Here is a 17,257-nt window from a genome sequence, read left to right as displayed (position 1 = left end):
ACACCAAAACAACCTCTAATGCAGGGGGTGCTGGAGCTAGTATCTAATACACAAGGAATTGTTAGTGATGACTTTAGAAATCGATGGCGTACTGAGAAGCAACGGGGAGTATGAGATTATAGCGCCCGAATGGTTTCGGGACTGCGCCGAACACCGACCGAACGTTCGGTCGGTCGTGTCGGGGATTTGCTCGGTAACGAGAAGGTAGTGTCGCGACCGACAACTACGTGCTTCAAGAGCCACACGGGACTCTGACAATAGACGAGGGAGGATGGGGGTACGAGCGAAGAGACGAGTACGAACGCGAATGAGGCCGAACGACGAGGATGACAAGTTTTCGGGAGTCGATGAAGACGATTTCGATGGTTGAGACGAGTGCGAATGAGCTCTGAACTGTGGGGTGCGAAAGCTGGTTTATTCCAGAGTTGTATGTAGGTTTTTATAGTAAACTGAGCCCCTAAGTAAAATATTAAACAAGAAATGAGAGTAGATGTCGAATGGGCGCCAAGCCTTAGCGATCAGAGAAGATAAGGAGGTAGGTGAGATGTCCATATGGGTTCCGAAGGTGATAAGGTAAAAGGTAATCAGTGATGTCGAAATCCCGAACGTTCGGGATCCGTCGCCCGAGTGTAGGTAGCAGGAACAGGCATTGGAGAACCAATGAAAAATAAAGAAGAGGTATCGTACGACCAGGGTGGCCAAGCAATGGTGTAAGATTGCGTTTGACCGACCATGCGGAAGTTGGGACGATAAGCGATAAGGACCGACCAACTCACGGAGGACATCGGCCGATACGGGATACTGGCTCCGATCTCGTACACACCTATCGTAACCCTCCTGTGCGGTCATGGTAAGTACGTGAAGTGTGGGCGAACTGACCCAAGTGCTGCCGAATCGTCCTTCGGTGGCTTGTCGTCGGTCGGGTAGGGACCGACCGTGTTCGGTAAAAGTCGGCGTCTTCGATACTTGTCTAGCACTGTTCGGTATCTCCCCAAAGCTTCCCGAATCCCTCCCTCGGACCCTAGCGCGGGTGCATGCTCATCATCTCCTCCCTACTGAAATCCTGACTGTCCCCAGTCAGTGGTCGGCGGCTATGAGTCGGAGCAGGGAAAAAAAATGGCGTGGAAAATGTGGTGGCGTGGCAAGTTACGTGGGAAAAGGATCGGCAATGAGCGATGGCGTGGAAAGAAGTGGGTGCGTGGGAGAGATGTGGCACAGGTGAGTAATCGGCAAGGAGATGTCGTAGAAAGGACCGGGTCGGCGCGCAAGAGAGACCGGGGCTGAGTTGGCAAAGTCCTGTGGCGTGGCAACCGATTAGGTGAGGCCGTGGCTGAGACCTAGAGTGCCCCAACTAGACGCTGGCGTGAGAGTCGTGTCGGCAAAGAGCGGTGGCGCATATCGCGGCTTCTGCCGAACACAGCGGCACGGGGCTTTGTCAGGTGACCACAATCACCTGATGATCGTTGATTCTCCAGCGACTAAGTCCCTCATCGCCTTCCTTCCTCCCTCTTCGTCTCTCATGTCGTCCCTTATTTCTGTCCTGAAGGCGAAACTCGCCAATTACATGCTCTCCCTCCCGGACGGCGCTGCCGAATATGAGGATTACGAGGTCTGGGGGCAAGGGTTCGCCAAACAGGTGGTGAGTCAGTCCTTCCTCTCGTCTTCTGCTGGCTGCTGACGCCCGACAGGCTGTTTTCGACCGTTCGGCGCGTGGGCAAGACGTGCCCGAACTCGCCGACTTTATCGCCGAGGCCGAACGTGGTCTCGATCCGATGGCTACTGACGACTGGCTGGTATGGGGAGCGCGAATCCTGCCGCAGCGGGCGGCGCGCGTCGCTTTGCAGCAACAACAGGCGGCCGAGGAACAGGCACTAGTGGAGGAGAGGGAGCGTGTTGCCGTCGCCGAACAGGAGGCTGCCGAAGCTGAGGCGACGCGGGCTGCTGCGGCTCGGAAGTCGGCTGAAGTAGATCGTGAATGGCGCCGGGAGTTGCTGGTGGACGCGATGTTTGATGGCTCGCTCGATCCTGAAGAGGGTGAGCGTCAATTGGCTGAGCTCGAGGCCGAGTCCGTCTTCCCTCTCCCTCTCTTCCTTCTCTCTCCTTCTCCCTCCGCCGCCGCTTCCTCTTCTCATCCTGTCCCGTCCGCCGACTTATCCCATCCCGACCCGTCCGCCGACTCGTCCTATCCTGACCCGTCCGCCAACTTGTCCTATCCCGACCCATCCGCCGCTGACTCTGCGCTTGCATCCGCAACCGATGCCCTGGACCGAATGAGCGTGGGTCGGGTCGCCGCCGCTGCCCCGACCGACGTGAAGGGCAAACAGTCGGCCGCAGCTGTTGTCGTCGAGTTTGCTCACCAACGGACACCACCTCTTGGACGCATTGTCCTTCCTCTCGGCCCTGGGACGGGCCGAATGTCGACCGTTAGGTCCCCTGTGGAGTGGAATGGTGCCGGTAAAATGCTCGAAGATCCGCCCGAGTTGTTACCTGGTGATGTACTGGTGAGTTCCCTCCCTCTTGCCGCCGTTTCCTCTTGCTAACCATCCTTCTTCTAGGCCAACTACGCTTGTCACCGCTGTGCGACCGCCTTTCTGACCAAGGCGTTCCGTTGCTACCAGAGACCTGGGCTGGTGTCGTGCACTAAGTGTGCCAGGGAGTCGAAGGGGTGTAGCTTCCAGCCCGGGTGGATGCCGGTGGAGAAGGGGAAGGGAAAGTCGAAGGAGAAGGGGAAGGGGAAGTCGAAGGAGCAGTCGGCGCCCAAGGCGGAGGAGAGGGAACACCCCTTAAAGCGTCGTAAGGTAGAGGTGGTTATCCCCGTGCGGTCAGTCGGGGATAGCATCGCCCAAACGAAAGGTAAGTCATTTTTCGGTTAGATTGGAGATGGGAGCTCATCGTTCGGTATTGTTCGGTGCAGCCGTTCGCACCCGAAAGCCGGTCCAGCGGCTTCCTACCACGGCTAGGGCCGTCCTCGCTCCTACCCGCCCTTCCCGCGCTCGTTCGGCTGCCTTCCCCGCTCCTTCCGACTCTTCTCTTCTCTCGCCCATCGTCGCCCAAGGCATCGCGTCTGAGCTTCGGTACCGCATCGCGGTGGCTGAGGGTACGCGTGCTTCGCTGGCGCGATCGGTCGCGATGTGGCAGGCTGAGCTCGAGTCGCTCGAGGTGCGGGCGGGTCCATCCACGTCCCCCGACGCTGTCTTGGTCGAGGACTCGTCGGAGGCAGACGATTCGGGAAGGTCGGTGTCGGACGACTTTCTTCCCGATGAGTAGAATAGCTTCGAGGGTTCTGTCGTATAGTAAAATGTATCATAAAAGTGAAGGGACTGTCCTGAGTTTAAACTGAGACGTTCGGTGAAGACTAGAGGCATTGTTTCGGAAAATCGGTCGGCGAAATGGCTGTGTGAATGTACTTGTAAGCGACGCGTTTGGCAGAAATGAAGAGAATAAATTGGAATATTAGGGGAAGCCTCAGTATGTCATCACAGGCATAAAACCCTATGGTTTTGCGCAAATCGGAAGAAGTCTTCAATGCGGCTTGGTACTTGAAGGAGTGATGGGGAAAATGAGTGCCGACTATTCGGTCGGCGATTGGTCGGCGGCAAAAGTACTAAGAGATGCGGAAATAATCGGGTGTCAGTCCATGTCTGTGACGAATGAATTGGAATAAGGAATGGGTATATCTGTGCATCCTCCTCCCTACTGAAATCGTGACTGTCCCCAGTCACCGACCGAAGAGAGCGAAGAGTGGGAGGGTGGGTCTAGTCGGAAGTCGCCAAAGCCACATCGTCGTCTTCTGCTGATCGGATGGAGCTGGTGTCGGTATCCTCTTCGTCGGCGTCGTCGTCTTCAGCGTCGTCGTCGTTCGATCTGGATTCTTCCATGGCCCGAAGGCGTGCTTGTGAGATGTCGAGGAGGGCTTCAAGGTCGGAGAGCTTCAGAGATCTGCGAGCAAAGTAAGGAATAATGCGGAATGCTGCCACTGTTATGATCACGTTCTATCGGGCCTACACGGCGGTCTATACCGATACGATCATCACAAATATCACGCGGCCTCACAGGTTGAGGCGTACACCAAGGTACAGATATTAACCTTGGTCATCCACTCCCAATGGATCATCCATCATTGGTCGAGTATCACGGGCCTATTGTATTAGCGGGCATGGAACGCCGCCTTATAAATTACTCACACGCAGGGCATGAACCTCCTAGTCCCTCCTGGCCGGAAGGAGACCAACGGAGAAGCACAAGAGTAGTCGTTATTGAGAGAGACGACTTAGAGAATACCTACAGATACATATTCGGTATTCTCACGCCCTACTTCCCAAAGTAGTATAAAAGGCCCATAGAATAGGCTGACGATCTTCAGTCTATTCTCTTCGTTCTGGTACTGTCTCCCTACAGTACCCTTCGTTCTCCTGTATCCTCACATACAGGAATCTTCATCCACTGTAGTCTCCCTACTACAGTCTTCATTGCTATATCGCAATACACTCTTGGCTCCTGTGCTACACGTACAGTCGAGACCACCGTTCCACACATCCTCCACGAGTGACCTAGGGAAGAACCTCCTACTCTTGGGGTTACCGACGAGCAGTCGTAACACTAGAATAGACTCTTCTGCCCCTACCTTGCTCGCACTAGCTTGCTGCCACACTCTCTCTCATAACCTTGCTCAGTGGGGATATAGACCCCCATTGAGAAAGCGTTACTGCACACACTCTGGAGCAAGACCTAGGCCAGGAATACCCACCCGGCACTAGACGTATCAATAATCAACTCCGTCACAACAATCGCCCTATCCGGCGCGAAGGGGACTTCTGGGTCTACGAAGACAATAACGGAACTGCCCCTCCGAATTACGATAACTGCTCATACCGAAACGGGCGTTATTACTTCACCCTTGAAGACGGAACAGAAGAAGAGGATATTTGGAACGAAACAGAAGCTCAGTGGGAACTAGCCCCACAATACAGGGAACCGGCGCCGGTAATCCCCGAAGACTCGGAGCAAGAGGAAACAACCTCGGAATCAGACTCCGACTCACCAGACCAAACACCGATCAACACCCGAAACGAACCACTCGCCGAAATGTCGGGACAAGCTTCGACTTCTACAAACACCCCCTCCGCGACAGTACAACCCGGAAGAGGAAAAGTCAAACTCCCAGACAACTACACAGGCGACCGCATTGAATCCCAGAAATTCATGCTCCAATGCCTCCTTCTTTTCGCAGCAGAATCCAATCGGTACAAGACCGATCAAGACAAAATATCCCTTGTGCTCTCATGCATGAGATATGGCACGGCAGGAGCTTGGGCGGAGAACTTTCTCCTAAAATCAGTAGGAGCGGATCCTCCCACCGATCTAGGCACCTGGAAGGACTTCCTAGCAAAGTTCAAGCTACAGTTTAGGGAGACGGGCAAAACCGACAAAGCGCGAAGCGCACTCATGGCCTTCTCCCAAGGACGAATGACGGTTGATGAATACTCCAACCAATTCATTCTCATCGCCGCCGATGCCGACATCTCCGATAAAGAGCAGGTCCCTTACTTCCAACGCGGGTTAGACCCGCGCGTCATGGACAAAATATATGACAAGGAAGTTCAGCCAAAGGATACTATTCAGGACTGGATCAATACAGCCTGCGAAATAGATGGACGACTGCGAGCCAGAACAGCTCAAAAGGCCATCCTCGCCAACTCCACCTCCTTTCGAAGCGATTATCTGAATCGTTTTCATAACCAAATCTCTCCTCGCTACAATTCCACAAACGCCCCTCGCAGAATGAATAACCAGGTGGTAGACATGGACATCGACGCTACCAGGAAGCGTAATGCCGAAAGTCAAAAGAGAAAGTTTGACGGCAAGCAACCAAAATGTTATAACTGCGGGCGCAGAGGACATTATAGCGCTGACTGCCGATCCGCTCGTAGAGGCGTTCCACCAGTTCGAGGAAACTCGAAAAGACGCTTGGGTACGACAGGGAGAGGAAACCGCGCGGTTGATTTGGAGGGAGAAGACGACGCACCCGCTATGGGAAACCAAGCGGGAATATATCGAGGAATGGAGACAGAGGATGTCCCTCGCAACGACCAGCGGGTACCACAACCTGGTCCTTCGATGGAACGTCCTCACTCTACCTCATCCGGACGACCCCAAACGAACCATGGGCAACGCGCTATGTTACCTAACGGACGACGGGGAGACGGAAGCGTCAGTCATTCTGCTCGAATCGGAGCAGTGCTCGGAGAACTAGGGGAAGATGAAGCAAGAGAAGTGATCTTGGGACACGCGGAGCGTTTTTCCTGACCTCTCCCTCGCCAGCGAAGGAGAGAGGTCAAGGACGACCCGAGTTTGATGCCCGCACTTGTATTCGTATCGGAGCAATGAACGACCGTATCATCACCCCCATACGCCTGAACGTGAAAGTATCAAACAGGAGTCAAAACGCTGGAGCAAAGGCAACCATCGACTCGGCATGCGAAGGGGTTATAGTAAACGAAACTTGGGTCAAGAGACATCATTTCCCCACCTATACACTCAACAACCCCATTCGCGTCCGAAATGTCGATGACACCATTAACAAAGCAGGTCTCATCCGATCCGCCTTGGATGTGAACCTCACCATTCGGGACATCCGTGGACGAACGCATACCGAGCGCGTCCAGATGTTTATCTCCAATCTAGGGAAAGACGACCTTATCCTAGGAACAGATTGGCTAAAATACCACGATCCCTCCATCGAGTGGAGGCGACGTGAAGTGCACTTCGATCGGTGCCCCCAGAAATGCCAGCAACCATATGGGTTCACTAGGGCAAGGGAAGAACCGCCATACAGTAGGCGGTTATCAGACGTGGAGCCACGGCACAAACCACGCATCAATGAGCGCGAAAAACAGCGCCTCGAACATCTCCGAAGACTATCGGAGGATGTGGGACTCCGCGATCACAGCGGAACGTTTGGCGTCCGACTACGAGCATACCTCAAAAGGAAATGGCTCCTAAAGGACATAAGGAAATACGCAGAAGAGAAACGAAAGGCTCAAGACAAGCCATCTCTTTCACCAAACGGGGGAGAACCTGACCTCCCAGACAAACCCTCAGGAAAACAGGCCACCTGGGACCCAGTTATTCGGAAACTGGCCCCCGAACCGTCAGGATTTGCCAGCTTCGACCAAGACCTGGAAGACGAAATTATCGTCACCAATCTAAAGGAAAGAGTTCCCAAGGCGCATCACGAATTTTTGGACATCTTTAGCGAGCGAAAGTCGCAGCGACTCCCAGAACACACGTACTGGGACCATGCCATCGACTTGAAACCAACCTTCAAACCTCAAGTGCCCAAGATCTACGCCCTAAGCCCAGAAAAACACGACGAATTAGGAAAATTCATCAAGGAACATCTGGAGAGAGGAACCATCCGTCGATCCACCTCGCAAACAGCAGCCCCATTTTTCTTTATAGGAAAAAAGGATGGAAAACTACGCCCGGTACAGGACTACCGCCACTTAAATTCGCACACCATCCCGAATGTGTGCCCCCTTCCACTAATCCAGGAACTACTGGATGTGATAAAAGGGGCCATCATTTTCAGCAAATTGGACGTGCGATGGGGATACAACAATATACGCATCAAAGAAGGAGATGAGTGGAAGGCGAGCTTCATCACTCCGTTGGGTTCTTACGAACCCACGGTGATGTTTTTCGGCCTGACCAACTCACCAGCCACCTTCCAAGCTATGATGAACATGATCTTCAGAGAGCTCATCACAGCCCGGAAGATAACCGTATATATGGACGACATCCTCGTCTTCTCCAAAACCATGGCGGAACATGTTAAAATCCTAAACCAAGTTTTCCAAATCCTACGCGACAACGATCTATATTTGAAACCCGAAAAATGTGAGTTTTACAAGGAAAAGCTCCAATATCTGGGATATACGATTTCAAAAGACCATGTCGCCATGGAGGACTCAAAGGTGGACGTGATAAAAGATTGGCCAATCCCACGCACAGTCCGCGACATTCGCTCCTTCCTGGGTCTAGGGAATTTTTACAGGCGCTTCATTGACAAGTTCTCACTCATCGCGCGCCCCCTACATGACCTCACCAAAAAGGACGAGAAATGGAACTGGACTGCAAAATGCCAAGAAGCTTTCGAACGGTTAAAGAAAGCTTTTATCAGTAAACCCGTCTTGAACTATCCAGATCCCATGCACCCATATCGATTAGTAACGGACGCATCACTAATCGCCTATGGAGCTACCCTTCTACAAGAAGGAAAAGATGGGGACTGGCACCCAGTCGCCTTCCTCTCTGGATCGTTTTCACCAGCAGAGCGGAATTACGACGTTCACGACCGGGAACTCTTGGCTATAATCAAAGCGTTGGAACACTGGAATCACTACCTCGAAGGCGCACGACACCCCTTCGAGATTTGGACAGATCATAAAAACCTGGAACACTTCCAAACGGCGCGAGACCTATCACGACGACACGCCCGTTGGAGCCTTTATTTGAGCAGATTCGACTTTACACTCAGCTATAAAGCAGGATCAACAAATCACTCCGATGCTCTGTCCAGGCGTCCAGACCTAAGTGAGGGGGTAGAATCTGACAACAAATCTCAAATTTTACTCCCGGCCAAGCTTTTCAACAAATCCGACGAAACATTGGTAGAACCGTCCCCGACACGGCATATAAAATCCACGGAAATCGCCTCCTCAAACCTCATTTCCCTCATCCGACACTCGAAATCGGAACACGATGCCCTAACGAGGGTAGCCCTCGCAAAACTCTTAAGAGTAGGACCACAAGGGATGAGAGGATTATTGGGACATTGGACATACGAAGACGGAATCACCAGACGCAACGGCCACATATGCGTCCCCAAAGACGACGTCATCCGAAGACTCATCGTCAAAACACATCACGACGCACCCGCGGTAGGACACCCGGGTAGAGCAAAAACATTGGAAATGGTGCAACGACACTACTGGTGGCAAAACATGACTAAATTCGTCCACGAATATGTGGATGGATGTGCCATATGCCAGTCTACGAAGAACTTGACACACAAGACACATCCACCTATCCACCCTCTGGAAACCACCAACGTTCCTTGGCGATTCATCTCGACAGATTTCGTCACGGACCTACCCGAAAGCAAAGGTTTCGACTCAATTAACGTGGTAGTGGATCAAGGTCTGTCAAAAGGCATAGTCATCACCCCATGCAAGAAAACGATCACAGCAGAAGAAACAACCGTGCTTTTCCAAAATAACGTTTTCAATCGACATGGACTGCCGACCAAAATAGTGTCCGATCGGGGCCCTCAATTTGCGGCCAAATTCACCCGAGAACTCTGGAAACGGCTAGGAATCACCGCCGCTCTCAGCACGGCGTATCATCCCCAAACAGATGGAGAAACGGAACGGGTAAACCAGGAGATCGAGCAATTCCTGAGAACGTTCTGCAACTACCATCAGGACAATTGGGTAGACCTTTTGCCGTTCGCCGAATTCTCACACAACACACGGAAACACTCGGCCACCGGGAAATCCCCTTTCGAAGTGCTATACGGTTTCAACCCCCCCTATTCAGCTGACACGGCGCTGGAGACAAAGGTACCTGCGGTAGCTGAACGCATTAGGACAATCACAGAAGTTCAGGAAGAAGCCGCTGCTAGCTTACAAATAGCCAGCAATTACGCCAAAGACCGGGATCTTCACAGGAAACTTCCCCAATGGGAGGAAGGAGACCAAGTATGGTTAGAAGGAACCCATATTCGGACAACCCATCCTAAATTCAAGCTCGCCCCTAGGCGATATGGCCCCTTCAAGATACTGGGAAAAGTAGGAACCCTGGCGTACAAGCTCCAAATTCCTCCGCAGTGGAAAATCCACCCGGTGTTCCACGCCGCCGTGCTCACCAAATATAGAGAAACCGAAGCCCACGGAGAAAACTTCGCGCGACCAATACCGGAAGTATTGAACGATGAAGAACATTATGAAGTGGAAATGATCGTGGATTCAAAACGGCAAGGACGGGGAACCAAATACTTGGTCAAGTGGATGGGATATCCCGAAGCAGACAACACCTGGGAGCCCTACACTCTCCTAAAGGGAACAGCGGAAGAAGCCATGAAAGATTTCCATGACCAATACCCAGACAAACCCCGTCCGGGAACAGCCTGAGAGGAGGGACGAAAGATTATAAAAGAAGCGACAAGAGGACTCCAACAAGAACATCTTCTCACCCTCTTTCCCCTCTCAAACACATTCCCCTTGTTTTTTGAATGCTCCTCCACGACGACCACGATGCTTCATCTCCATCCAGAAACTCCTCCCCCGATGTCGTCCTTATGGTCGCCAATCCAGATGTCGAACGAGTGGAAAGAGGAACAAGTCCTCACCGACCAGATGCTGGACGAATTGATAGAGGAACAAGTCCTCAACAACCAGGATCTACCGGCGTCATCCTCACCCCTCATCTCAACAACTTCTCCGACGACGACGCCGAAGACTATGGCAAGTTCAAGGAAAGGGAAAGAACCCGAAGACCCTCACCGGAGAGGGCCTCACGAGATGCACCACGGCATGAAAACTCTGATGACCGAAACCAGTCGAGCCTTGGCCCATTACCAGTGGGAGTTCCACCTCCTAGTGAGGGCACGCGTCCTAGTGGAGTTGCAGGTCCCTCGGGATTTCGAGCAAGAACGGCAGCTCAACTCCCAGGCCATGGAGAAGCTGAACCGATACCAGTTCTATCAGAAACTGCACCTCCGCCAGTACCAACTAGTGGACCGATTCCCAGCTCCATGGGAGGACCTACCCCTCGTACAGATCCTCACACCGGAGAACTGGAGCGACACGCGGACGCGCTCCTCCAGCGAAACACCATCTCCGCGGTAATACAAATGGCCACAGCCATGGCCCTCCAAAGACTCGCTAACTTCTCGGCAGGACAACCCGGGAATGAACATAGCGACGTACCTCGACGACTGGCTAGTGCCAGTCTCCAGATCAGGACACTTGCCCTCCAAACCGACCCGGACACAGCCTCCTGGTACGCCCATAATGACGGGCGACCCCGAGCCCTCCTCATCCACCCTGACGAGTTCTCCCAATATGTCAACCGAGAGCTCCTTCCGGCTCTCCTCTTCGGAGGAGAACTGGGAAACGTCCAACCAAGCAGAACCGACCCTTTCCGAGTTGTCACTTGGAACGTACCACGTCCCGGAGAACATCCCACGCCTGTACCAAATCCAAGAAGGGTTCCGCGTACGGTCGTGGAGCGCCCTCCACCGAGACAACGAGAGGTTCCTACAGCGCATAGCCATACCGCGACTCCCCCCTCTCACCGGATACGAAGTTTTCCCTTACCCCAAGGAAATACCGACGAGGAGGAACCGCCCGTCTATCGAAGAAACGAGGGAAGGCGGAGTCGGGGAAACCAGGCAACCCTCGGACGCGGAACAACTGCTGGCCGGAATATTCGACACCGGCCTGGATCGCCTCCTCCTAGTGCTCGATTTCGTACGAACGAAAGAGAGGATAACCGAAGTAGCCGCAGAACTCGCCGCGCTGATTCGGAAGCTCGAAGAAATAGCTCTTGGACTAGATCCGAGCTCGATGCATGGGATGCTCTAGACGATCCAGGAAATTATGACGACGCGGACCCCTACTACCGACCTGACGAAGGGGGCGGGGATTATCAAGGACCTTTTGATTATTAAACGGACTAATAACAGGGCATAGGGAGAAGAAAGGGGGTAAGGAAGTTGAGGAACTCCTTCCCCTGACAAATCACATCCGAAACGATGTAAAACTACAATCGTCCGCAACGACGTAAAACTAGGATCGTCCCTCAAGACGTTAAACTGTACGACCTCGTCCGAAAGAGACGTTAAACTACCGCGCGTCCGGAATGACGTCTAAACTATCGGACCTGCATGTCCTAAAACTGTGAAAAGATAAGAAGGCAGGGGAAGTACCTGACCATTTCAGTCCTAGGTTCAAATGATGGTACGAATCAAGGACAACAGCGGGCATAATTCCACGTACGACCTACGGCGGAATCCTTTCACATCCTCGCTGTCAAGGAGTAATCTGACAGATGCATCGAGCGTCCCATTTGGATCCTCAGTTTTACAGGGTTTTTTCCGCATTAGGGAACCCTCTACATGACATATACTCTACTCGTAGGTGTCGACAAGCAGGCCCTTCGCCTTGGTACAGCGAAGTGCCCATACATAACCGGTTGCAAGTCCGAGTCAAGAAATTATGATGCATAACTCGTATCGTGAACCCTCACAGTCAAGGTCTGACTGGTGTTTTGGGACGTCCCACTTTGGATCTCCCGTTTTACAGGATCGTTTCCGCATTAGGGGATCCTACAGCTGGCGCATGAGATGATGTAGAGAGCGGGCCGCCTCTACCTCACAAGTCTTCCTAAATGATGCGAGGCCACAAATCACATCCGGAACGATGTAAAACTACCAAAGGCTTGGTCCGCAATGACTATAAACTACTAGGGTCCGCAATGACGTTAAACTAGTCTTCGTCCGAAACGACGGAAAACTATCCCCGTCCGAGATGACGTTAAACTACCATTGACCAAAGGAGCGTGGTTGCATTCTGGCGAAGCGCGGAAGGACTCGCGTCACAGAACCCTGCCTATAAAAGGTCGGAGCGCTTCCGATATTCACTCGCTTTTCGGTAAAAGAATATCGGGTCGTCTTGGTTCAAATCCAAGCGAGGGGTCTGGGGACATGGAAGAGCAAGCATCTCTTCATGGAGCGCCCAGTCTAGTCCTGGAGTCGAAGTACAAGAAATTCCGCTCCAAGACCTAGTCAGGAGGCAACTAGGACACGTGCCTCGAGTCAAAGATCTAGTAGGAAGGGACTAGATCACGCGACTCTCGTCTGGCCCACACAGCGGAGGAACGACAAGAGCGGGCCACTCATCCAAAGTCTACTCCGCCATTCGTCCGCAACGACGTAAAACTAGGTCTCGTCCGCAACGACGTAAAACTAGGTCTCGTCCGCGACGACGTAAAACTAGGTCTGCGTCCGGGACGACGTTAAACTAAGCATTGTTTTTCCACAATATTTGTGGCGAAACAACGTCCGCGATGACGCTAAACTATTGTCCCTTTCCACATAGGGATTGTTGGAGGCCATTTTTGCTATGAAAATGGCGCCCACGTCCGCAACGACGGTAAACTACGGGCATCCGCAACGATGTAAAACTACCGTCCCTTCGTCCTAGGGATTGTGCGTGGCGATCTTGACAAGATACCATGCGTCCGCGACGACGTTAAACTAGGTGCCCCTGAACCTAGGGGTTGTCATTGACGTCCAATCCCCTGGCCGCCAATGCGTCCGCAACGACGGAAAACTATTGCTCCTTACCGAATAGGAGTTGTGGATTGACCGCCATGGTGTCAATCGGTCCGCAATGACATTAAACTACGTGCTCCTTACCGTACAGGAGTTGTGATTCATCACTCTGGTGCTGGATCGTCCGCAACGACGTTAAACTACTTGTCCCTTTTAGCATAGGGACCATCGGTCGACATCATTCTTGACGAGAATATGTCGACAATGTCCGAAACGACGCTAAACTACCCTCATCCTCGGAGGAAAAGCCTATCGTGACTCGAGGGACACAGTCAGACGATAGTCCGCCTATCGCACGGCGTTAAACTGCGAGGATGCCTATCGCACGGCATTAAATTGCGAGGATGCCTACCTCACGGCGTTAAACTGAGCGGTCTCCTAAAACTGAGACGTACAAGTTATCCGGTTTGATATAGTATAAACCGTCCATCATGCCTCAGTGGAATCTGGAGCGGGTAAAGTCTGGTCTATGGCCCTATGCACATCACCGATGGAAATTCCGGCGTGCAGAAACATCTTTCCCCACAGATACTCCATGTTGATGATGAAGGACGTCCGCAAAGACGTTAAACTACGGGTCGTCCGAAACGACGATAAACTACGGACCGTCCCGCATGACGTTTTAAACTGCCAGTCGTGGATATATCTCGCAACCCGACAAATATATCAGCTGTGGTCTTGATGTCTAATTCGTGCAAGCGAATGGGCAGACCTGGAAAAGGAGTCAGACTCCTCCTTATTCCTCGCTGCACCTTTCAAGTCTAAATTCTCTTCACATCCTTGCCTCGAACCCAACACTACACGTGGTATTCCCCACCATAGGCCCACGTTTGTGAAAAACAAACTCTGGACGCCGTAAACTGCCTCACCGGAGATGAGTCCACCGTATGGGGACAATACTGCTTGGGATTTGGCTGCAACCTCACCGGAGATGAGCTCACCGTATGGGAGCGATACTGCTTGGGGCGTCATGACTGGTAGCCTGGAGAAGTAGGCCTAAGCCTTCGTAAAGCGATCAACCTACTTGTCCATGGGCGCCATCCACTGTCGTCAAGAGGAACAACAAATCATGAGGATAGACGACTATCCTGGAAACACTGAGGTTTGGCCCTCGGAGAAGGAAGAAGAAGAACCTGATGACACGAATCGGAACCCACACGCTAGAGTTTCTATTCATCCACACACCACTCGCATTCATACGCCTTTCTTGATACTATTCCAGAAGCGGGCTGGAAGTAAGACCGCGATGAGGTTTACCCGCGGCAGAATCAATCCCACGGGTGAAGGAAGAACATCCTAGAGAGCGGAGGCCTGGATACCCTCACGACTCAACAAACAAACAGCTCAACGGAGATGGAAAACTCCTAGAGGATCAAACGACGTAAGTCGGTCTTCCTCCCAGAAAACGAAGTCATGTCCCGGAAGTCGCATCCGGAGACCATCGTTGGATCAAGAAAGCAAATCGTATATGGAGTGGCAATGAAGCGCACAGCGCTGTCCTACCAGGCGAATAGGACGTAGAAAGGGGGTATTGTTATGATCACGTTCTATCGGGCCTACACGGCGGTCTATACCGATACGATCATCACAAATATCACGCGGCCTCACAGGTTGAGGCGTACACCAAGGTACAGATATTAACCTTGGTCATCCACTCCCAATGGATCATCCATCATTGGTCGAGTATCATGGGCCTATTGTATTAGCGGGCATGGAACGCCGCCTTATAAATTACTCACACGCAGGGCATGAACCTCCTAGTCCCTCCTGGCCGGAAGGAGACCAACGGAGAAGCACAAGAGTAGTCGTTATTGAGAGAGACGACTTAGAGAATACCTACAGATACATATTCGGTATTCTCATGCCCTACTTCCCAAAGTAGTATAAAAGGCCCATAGAATAGGCTGACGATCTTCAGTCTATTCTCTTCGTTCTGGTACTGTCTCCCTACAGTACCCTTCGTTCTCCTGTATCCTCACATACAGGAATCTTCATCCACTGTAGTCTCCCTACTACAGTCTTCATTGCTATATCGCAATACACTCTTGGCTCCTGTGCTACACGTACAGTCGAGACCACCGTTCCACACATCCTCCACGAGTGACCTAGGGAAGAACCTCCTACTCTTGGGGTTACCGACGAGCAGTCGTAACAGCCACTGGCCGATCAAAGACCGATCCGTCAAGTTCGGCCAGAATATACGCTCCTCCTCGGTTCCTAGAAATCACCAGCAAAGGTCCCAAATACCGTGGACGCATCTTCCGATTGAGCGCCTTTTCTATGGCTGTGTTGCGCATCAGGACAAGCGAGCCTCTGTGGAAATTGAAGTCGCGAAGGGTGGCCGAATGCTGTTGTTCGAATCGGATGGCGGCCTGGACACGGGCGCCGACAACTGAGCTGCGAAGGTGGGCGAGGTCCGATCGGCGTTTCTGCAAGGCTATGGCCCGTCGGGCGATGAGGTCGGTGGTGCTGAGGGTTGTGGTCGGCGGTGGCAGGAGGTAGGTGGCTTCGGCGATGTCGAGGGGGAGAAGGGGATGGGTTCCGGTCGCTGCGAAGTATGGCGAGCAACCCATTCGGCGCCGAACAGTAATGCGATCAGCCCAGAATACGAAATGAGCTGCACGATTCCACTTGGCCTGATCTCCATCAACGGCTTTGAACAGGGCCTGCCGAACGTCGAAGTGAGGTCGTTCGGCGATGCCGTTGGCGCGGGAATTGTAGCCCGAAATACGGATGTGCCGAACGTGGTACTTTTTCGCTAACTGGTCGAGCGCCTTGACGAACGCTGGTCCGTTGTCGGAGACGATCTCGACCAATGTTCCCCATCGGCACAGGATATCCTCGAAGATCCAGTCGGCGAGGGCTGAGCTTGTTTCGCGTCGCAGCATTCGGAATTCGGGGTAGTGCGATACCGAACAGCGACCTTGAACGAGATACTTGAAACCACCAGCGGTTGGCATGTGCATGGTGTCCATATACATCTTCGCGAAGAGTGGTGCAGGCGTGGCGACGGTTGGGGGAATGAGGACGTTGCGAGTCTGGCGAATCTGGCAAAGGTGACAGGTCCGAACAAACCAGGAAATGTCTTGCCTCATGTGCGGCCACCAGAAGCGTTCGGCGATCAAGGCAGTCGTGGCGTAGAAACCCTTGTGAGCGACGTCGTCGTGGGCGGCAGTGAGAATTGTGATCCGACTAGAGGGGGCTGCAACAATCTTGTGTCGGCCGTGTGAGTCTTTTCTCCATAGCTTGTCGGCTGCGATAAAGAACTCAGTGCAATATCGTAGAAAAGTCGCATATTCGGAGTCGGAGAGAGAAGGGGGCCGAACCAATGTTCGGTGCCAGTCGCGGACCAACCATAGGCATTCTTCGGCTTCCAAAGCTTTTTGCGATCTTGGGATATCTGAATAGTCGATGGTCGGGCCTTCGTCGTCGGACTCGGTAACAGTCGGGAGGTCGCCTATGAGCGAGGAGGTGAAGATGGCGGTTGTCGAGGTTGAGATGGAGGTGGGGAACGTGTTGTTGATCTGATGGAGGAAGCCGTAGAGATTGTCGATCCAGTCGTCAAAGTCGTCTTCGGGTTCGGGTCGATCGGAGGGTTGTGGTGGTCGTCGGGAGAGGCCATCGGGGCCATGAGAGGTGCCGGGGACGTGGACAAGTGTGAAATGGAAGGTGAGGATGGAGACGATCCACCGATTGATGCTGGCGCTGGGTTCGAGATCCGGGTTAGTGAGCATGCCCTTGATGTAGCGTGCGTCTACTTCGACTATCAGGTTCCGAACACCGATGAGATACATTTTGAGCAATTGGAGGGCGCGGAAGAGGCCGTAGAGTTCGAGCTTGGGTTGGGAGAATCGCGAT

General features: G+C 52.8%; 6 protein-coding genes across 6 annotated transcripts; 5 read left to right on the top strand and 1 right to left on the bottom strand.

The window, feature by feature from the left end:
• Positions 1 to 590: 590 nt before the first annotated feature.
• On the top strand, positions 591 to 3,267 carry HETIRDRAFT_426867 (uncharacterized protein; the record flags this gene model as incomplete). The annotated part of the gene is made up of 8 exons (XM_009547804.1): positions 591 to 633; positions 694 to 850; positions 975 to 1,030; positions 1,082 to 1,194; positions 1,319 to 1,639; positions 1,689 to 2,501; positions 2,556 to 2,853; positions 2,915 to 3,267. 8 exons carry the CDS (start codon positions 591 to 593, stop codon positions 3,265 to 3,267), a joined length of 2,154 nt encoding a protein of 717 aa, XP_009546099.1.
• Positions 3,268 to 5,085: 1,818 nt separating this feature from the next.
• HETIRDRAFT_318400 (uncharacterized protein) lies at positions 5,086 to 6,306 on the top strand (the record flags this gene model as incomplete). The annotated part of the gene is made up of 1 exon (XM_009547803.1): positions 5,086 to 6,306. The coding sequence occupies one exon, from the start codon at positions 5,086 to 5,088 to the stop codon at positions 6,304 to 6,306; it is 1,221 nt and encodes a 406-aa protein (XP_009546098.1).
• Positions 6,307 to 6,383: 77 nt separating this feature from the next.
• Positions 6,384 to 6,761, top strand: HETIRDRAFT_50891 (uncharacterized protein; the record flags this gene model as incomplete). Its single annotated transcript, XM_009547531.1, has 1 exon — positions 6,384 to 6,761. A coding segment is annotated over one exon (378 nt), but the record flags the coding sequence as incomplete, so codon positions are not given.
• An 843-nt stretch (positions 6,762 to 7,604) lies between these two features.
• Positions 7,605 to 7,811, bottom strand: HETIRDRAFT_245981 (uncharacterized protein; the record flags this gene model as incomplete). Its single annotated transcript, XM_009547802.1, is given in 2 exon segments — positions 7,605 to 7,714; positions 7,727 to 7,811. Coding segments are annotated over 2 exon segments (195 nt in total), but the record flags the coding sequence as incomplete, so codon positions are not given.
• A 2,483-nt stretch (positions 7,812 to 10,294) lies between these two features.
• On the top strand, positions 10,295 to 11,734 carry HETIRDRAFT_318097 (uncharacterized protein; the record flags this gene model as incomplete). The annotated part of the gene is made up of 1 exon (XM_009547801.1): positions 10,295 to 11,734. One exon carries the CDS (start codon positions 10,295 to 10,297, stop codon positions 11,732 to 11,734), a length of 1,440 nt encoding a protein of 479 aa, XP_009546096.1.
• A 2,695-nt stretch (positions 11,735 to 14,429) lies between these two features.
• Positions 14,430 to 14,699, top strand: HETIRDRAFT_103727 (uncharacterized protein; the record flags this gene model as incomplete). Its single annotated transcript, XM_009547800.1, has 2 exons — positions 14,430 to 14,564; positions 14,622 to 14,699. 2 exons carry the CDS (start codon positions 14,430 to 14,432, stop codon positions 14,697 to 14,699), a joined length of 213 nt encoding a protein of 70 aa, XP_009546095.1.
• Between the last annotated feature and the right edge of the window lie 2,558 nt (positions 14,700 to 17,257).

The sequence above is a fragment of the Heterobasidion irregulare genome (assembly GCF_000320585.1).
Source record: "Heterobasidion irregulare TC 32-1 unplaced genomic scaffold scaffold_05, whole genome shotgun sequence".
NCBI lineage: Eukaryota > Fungi > Basidiomycota > Agaricomycetes > Russulales > Bondarzewiaceae > Heterobasidion > Heterobasidion irregulare.
This window is presented reverse-complemented; position numbering and strand designations above follow the sequence as displayed.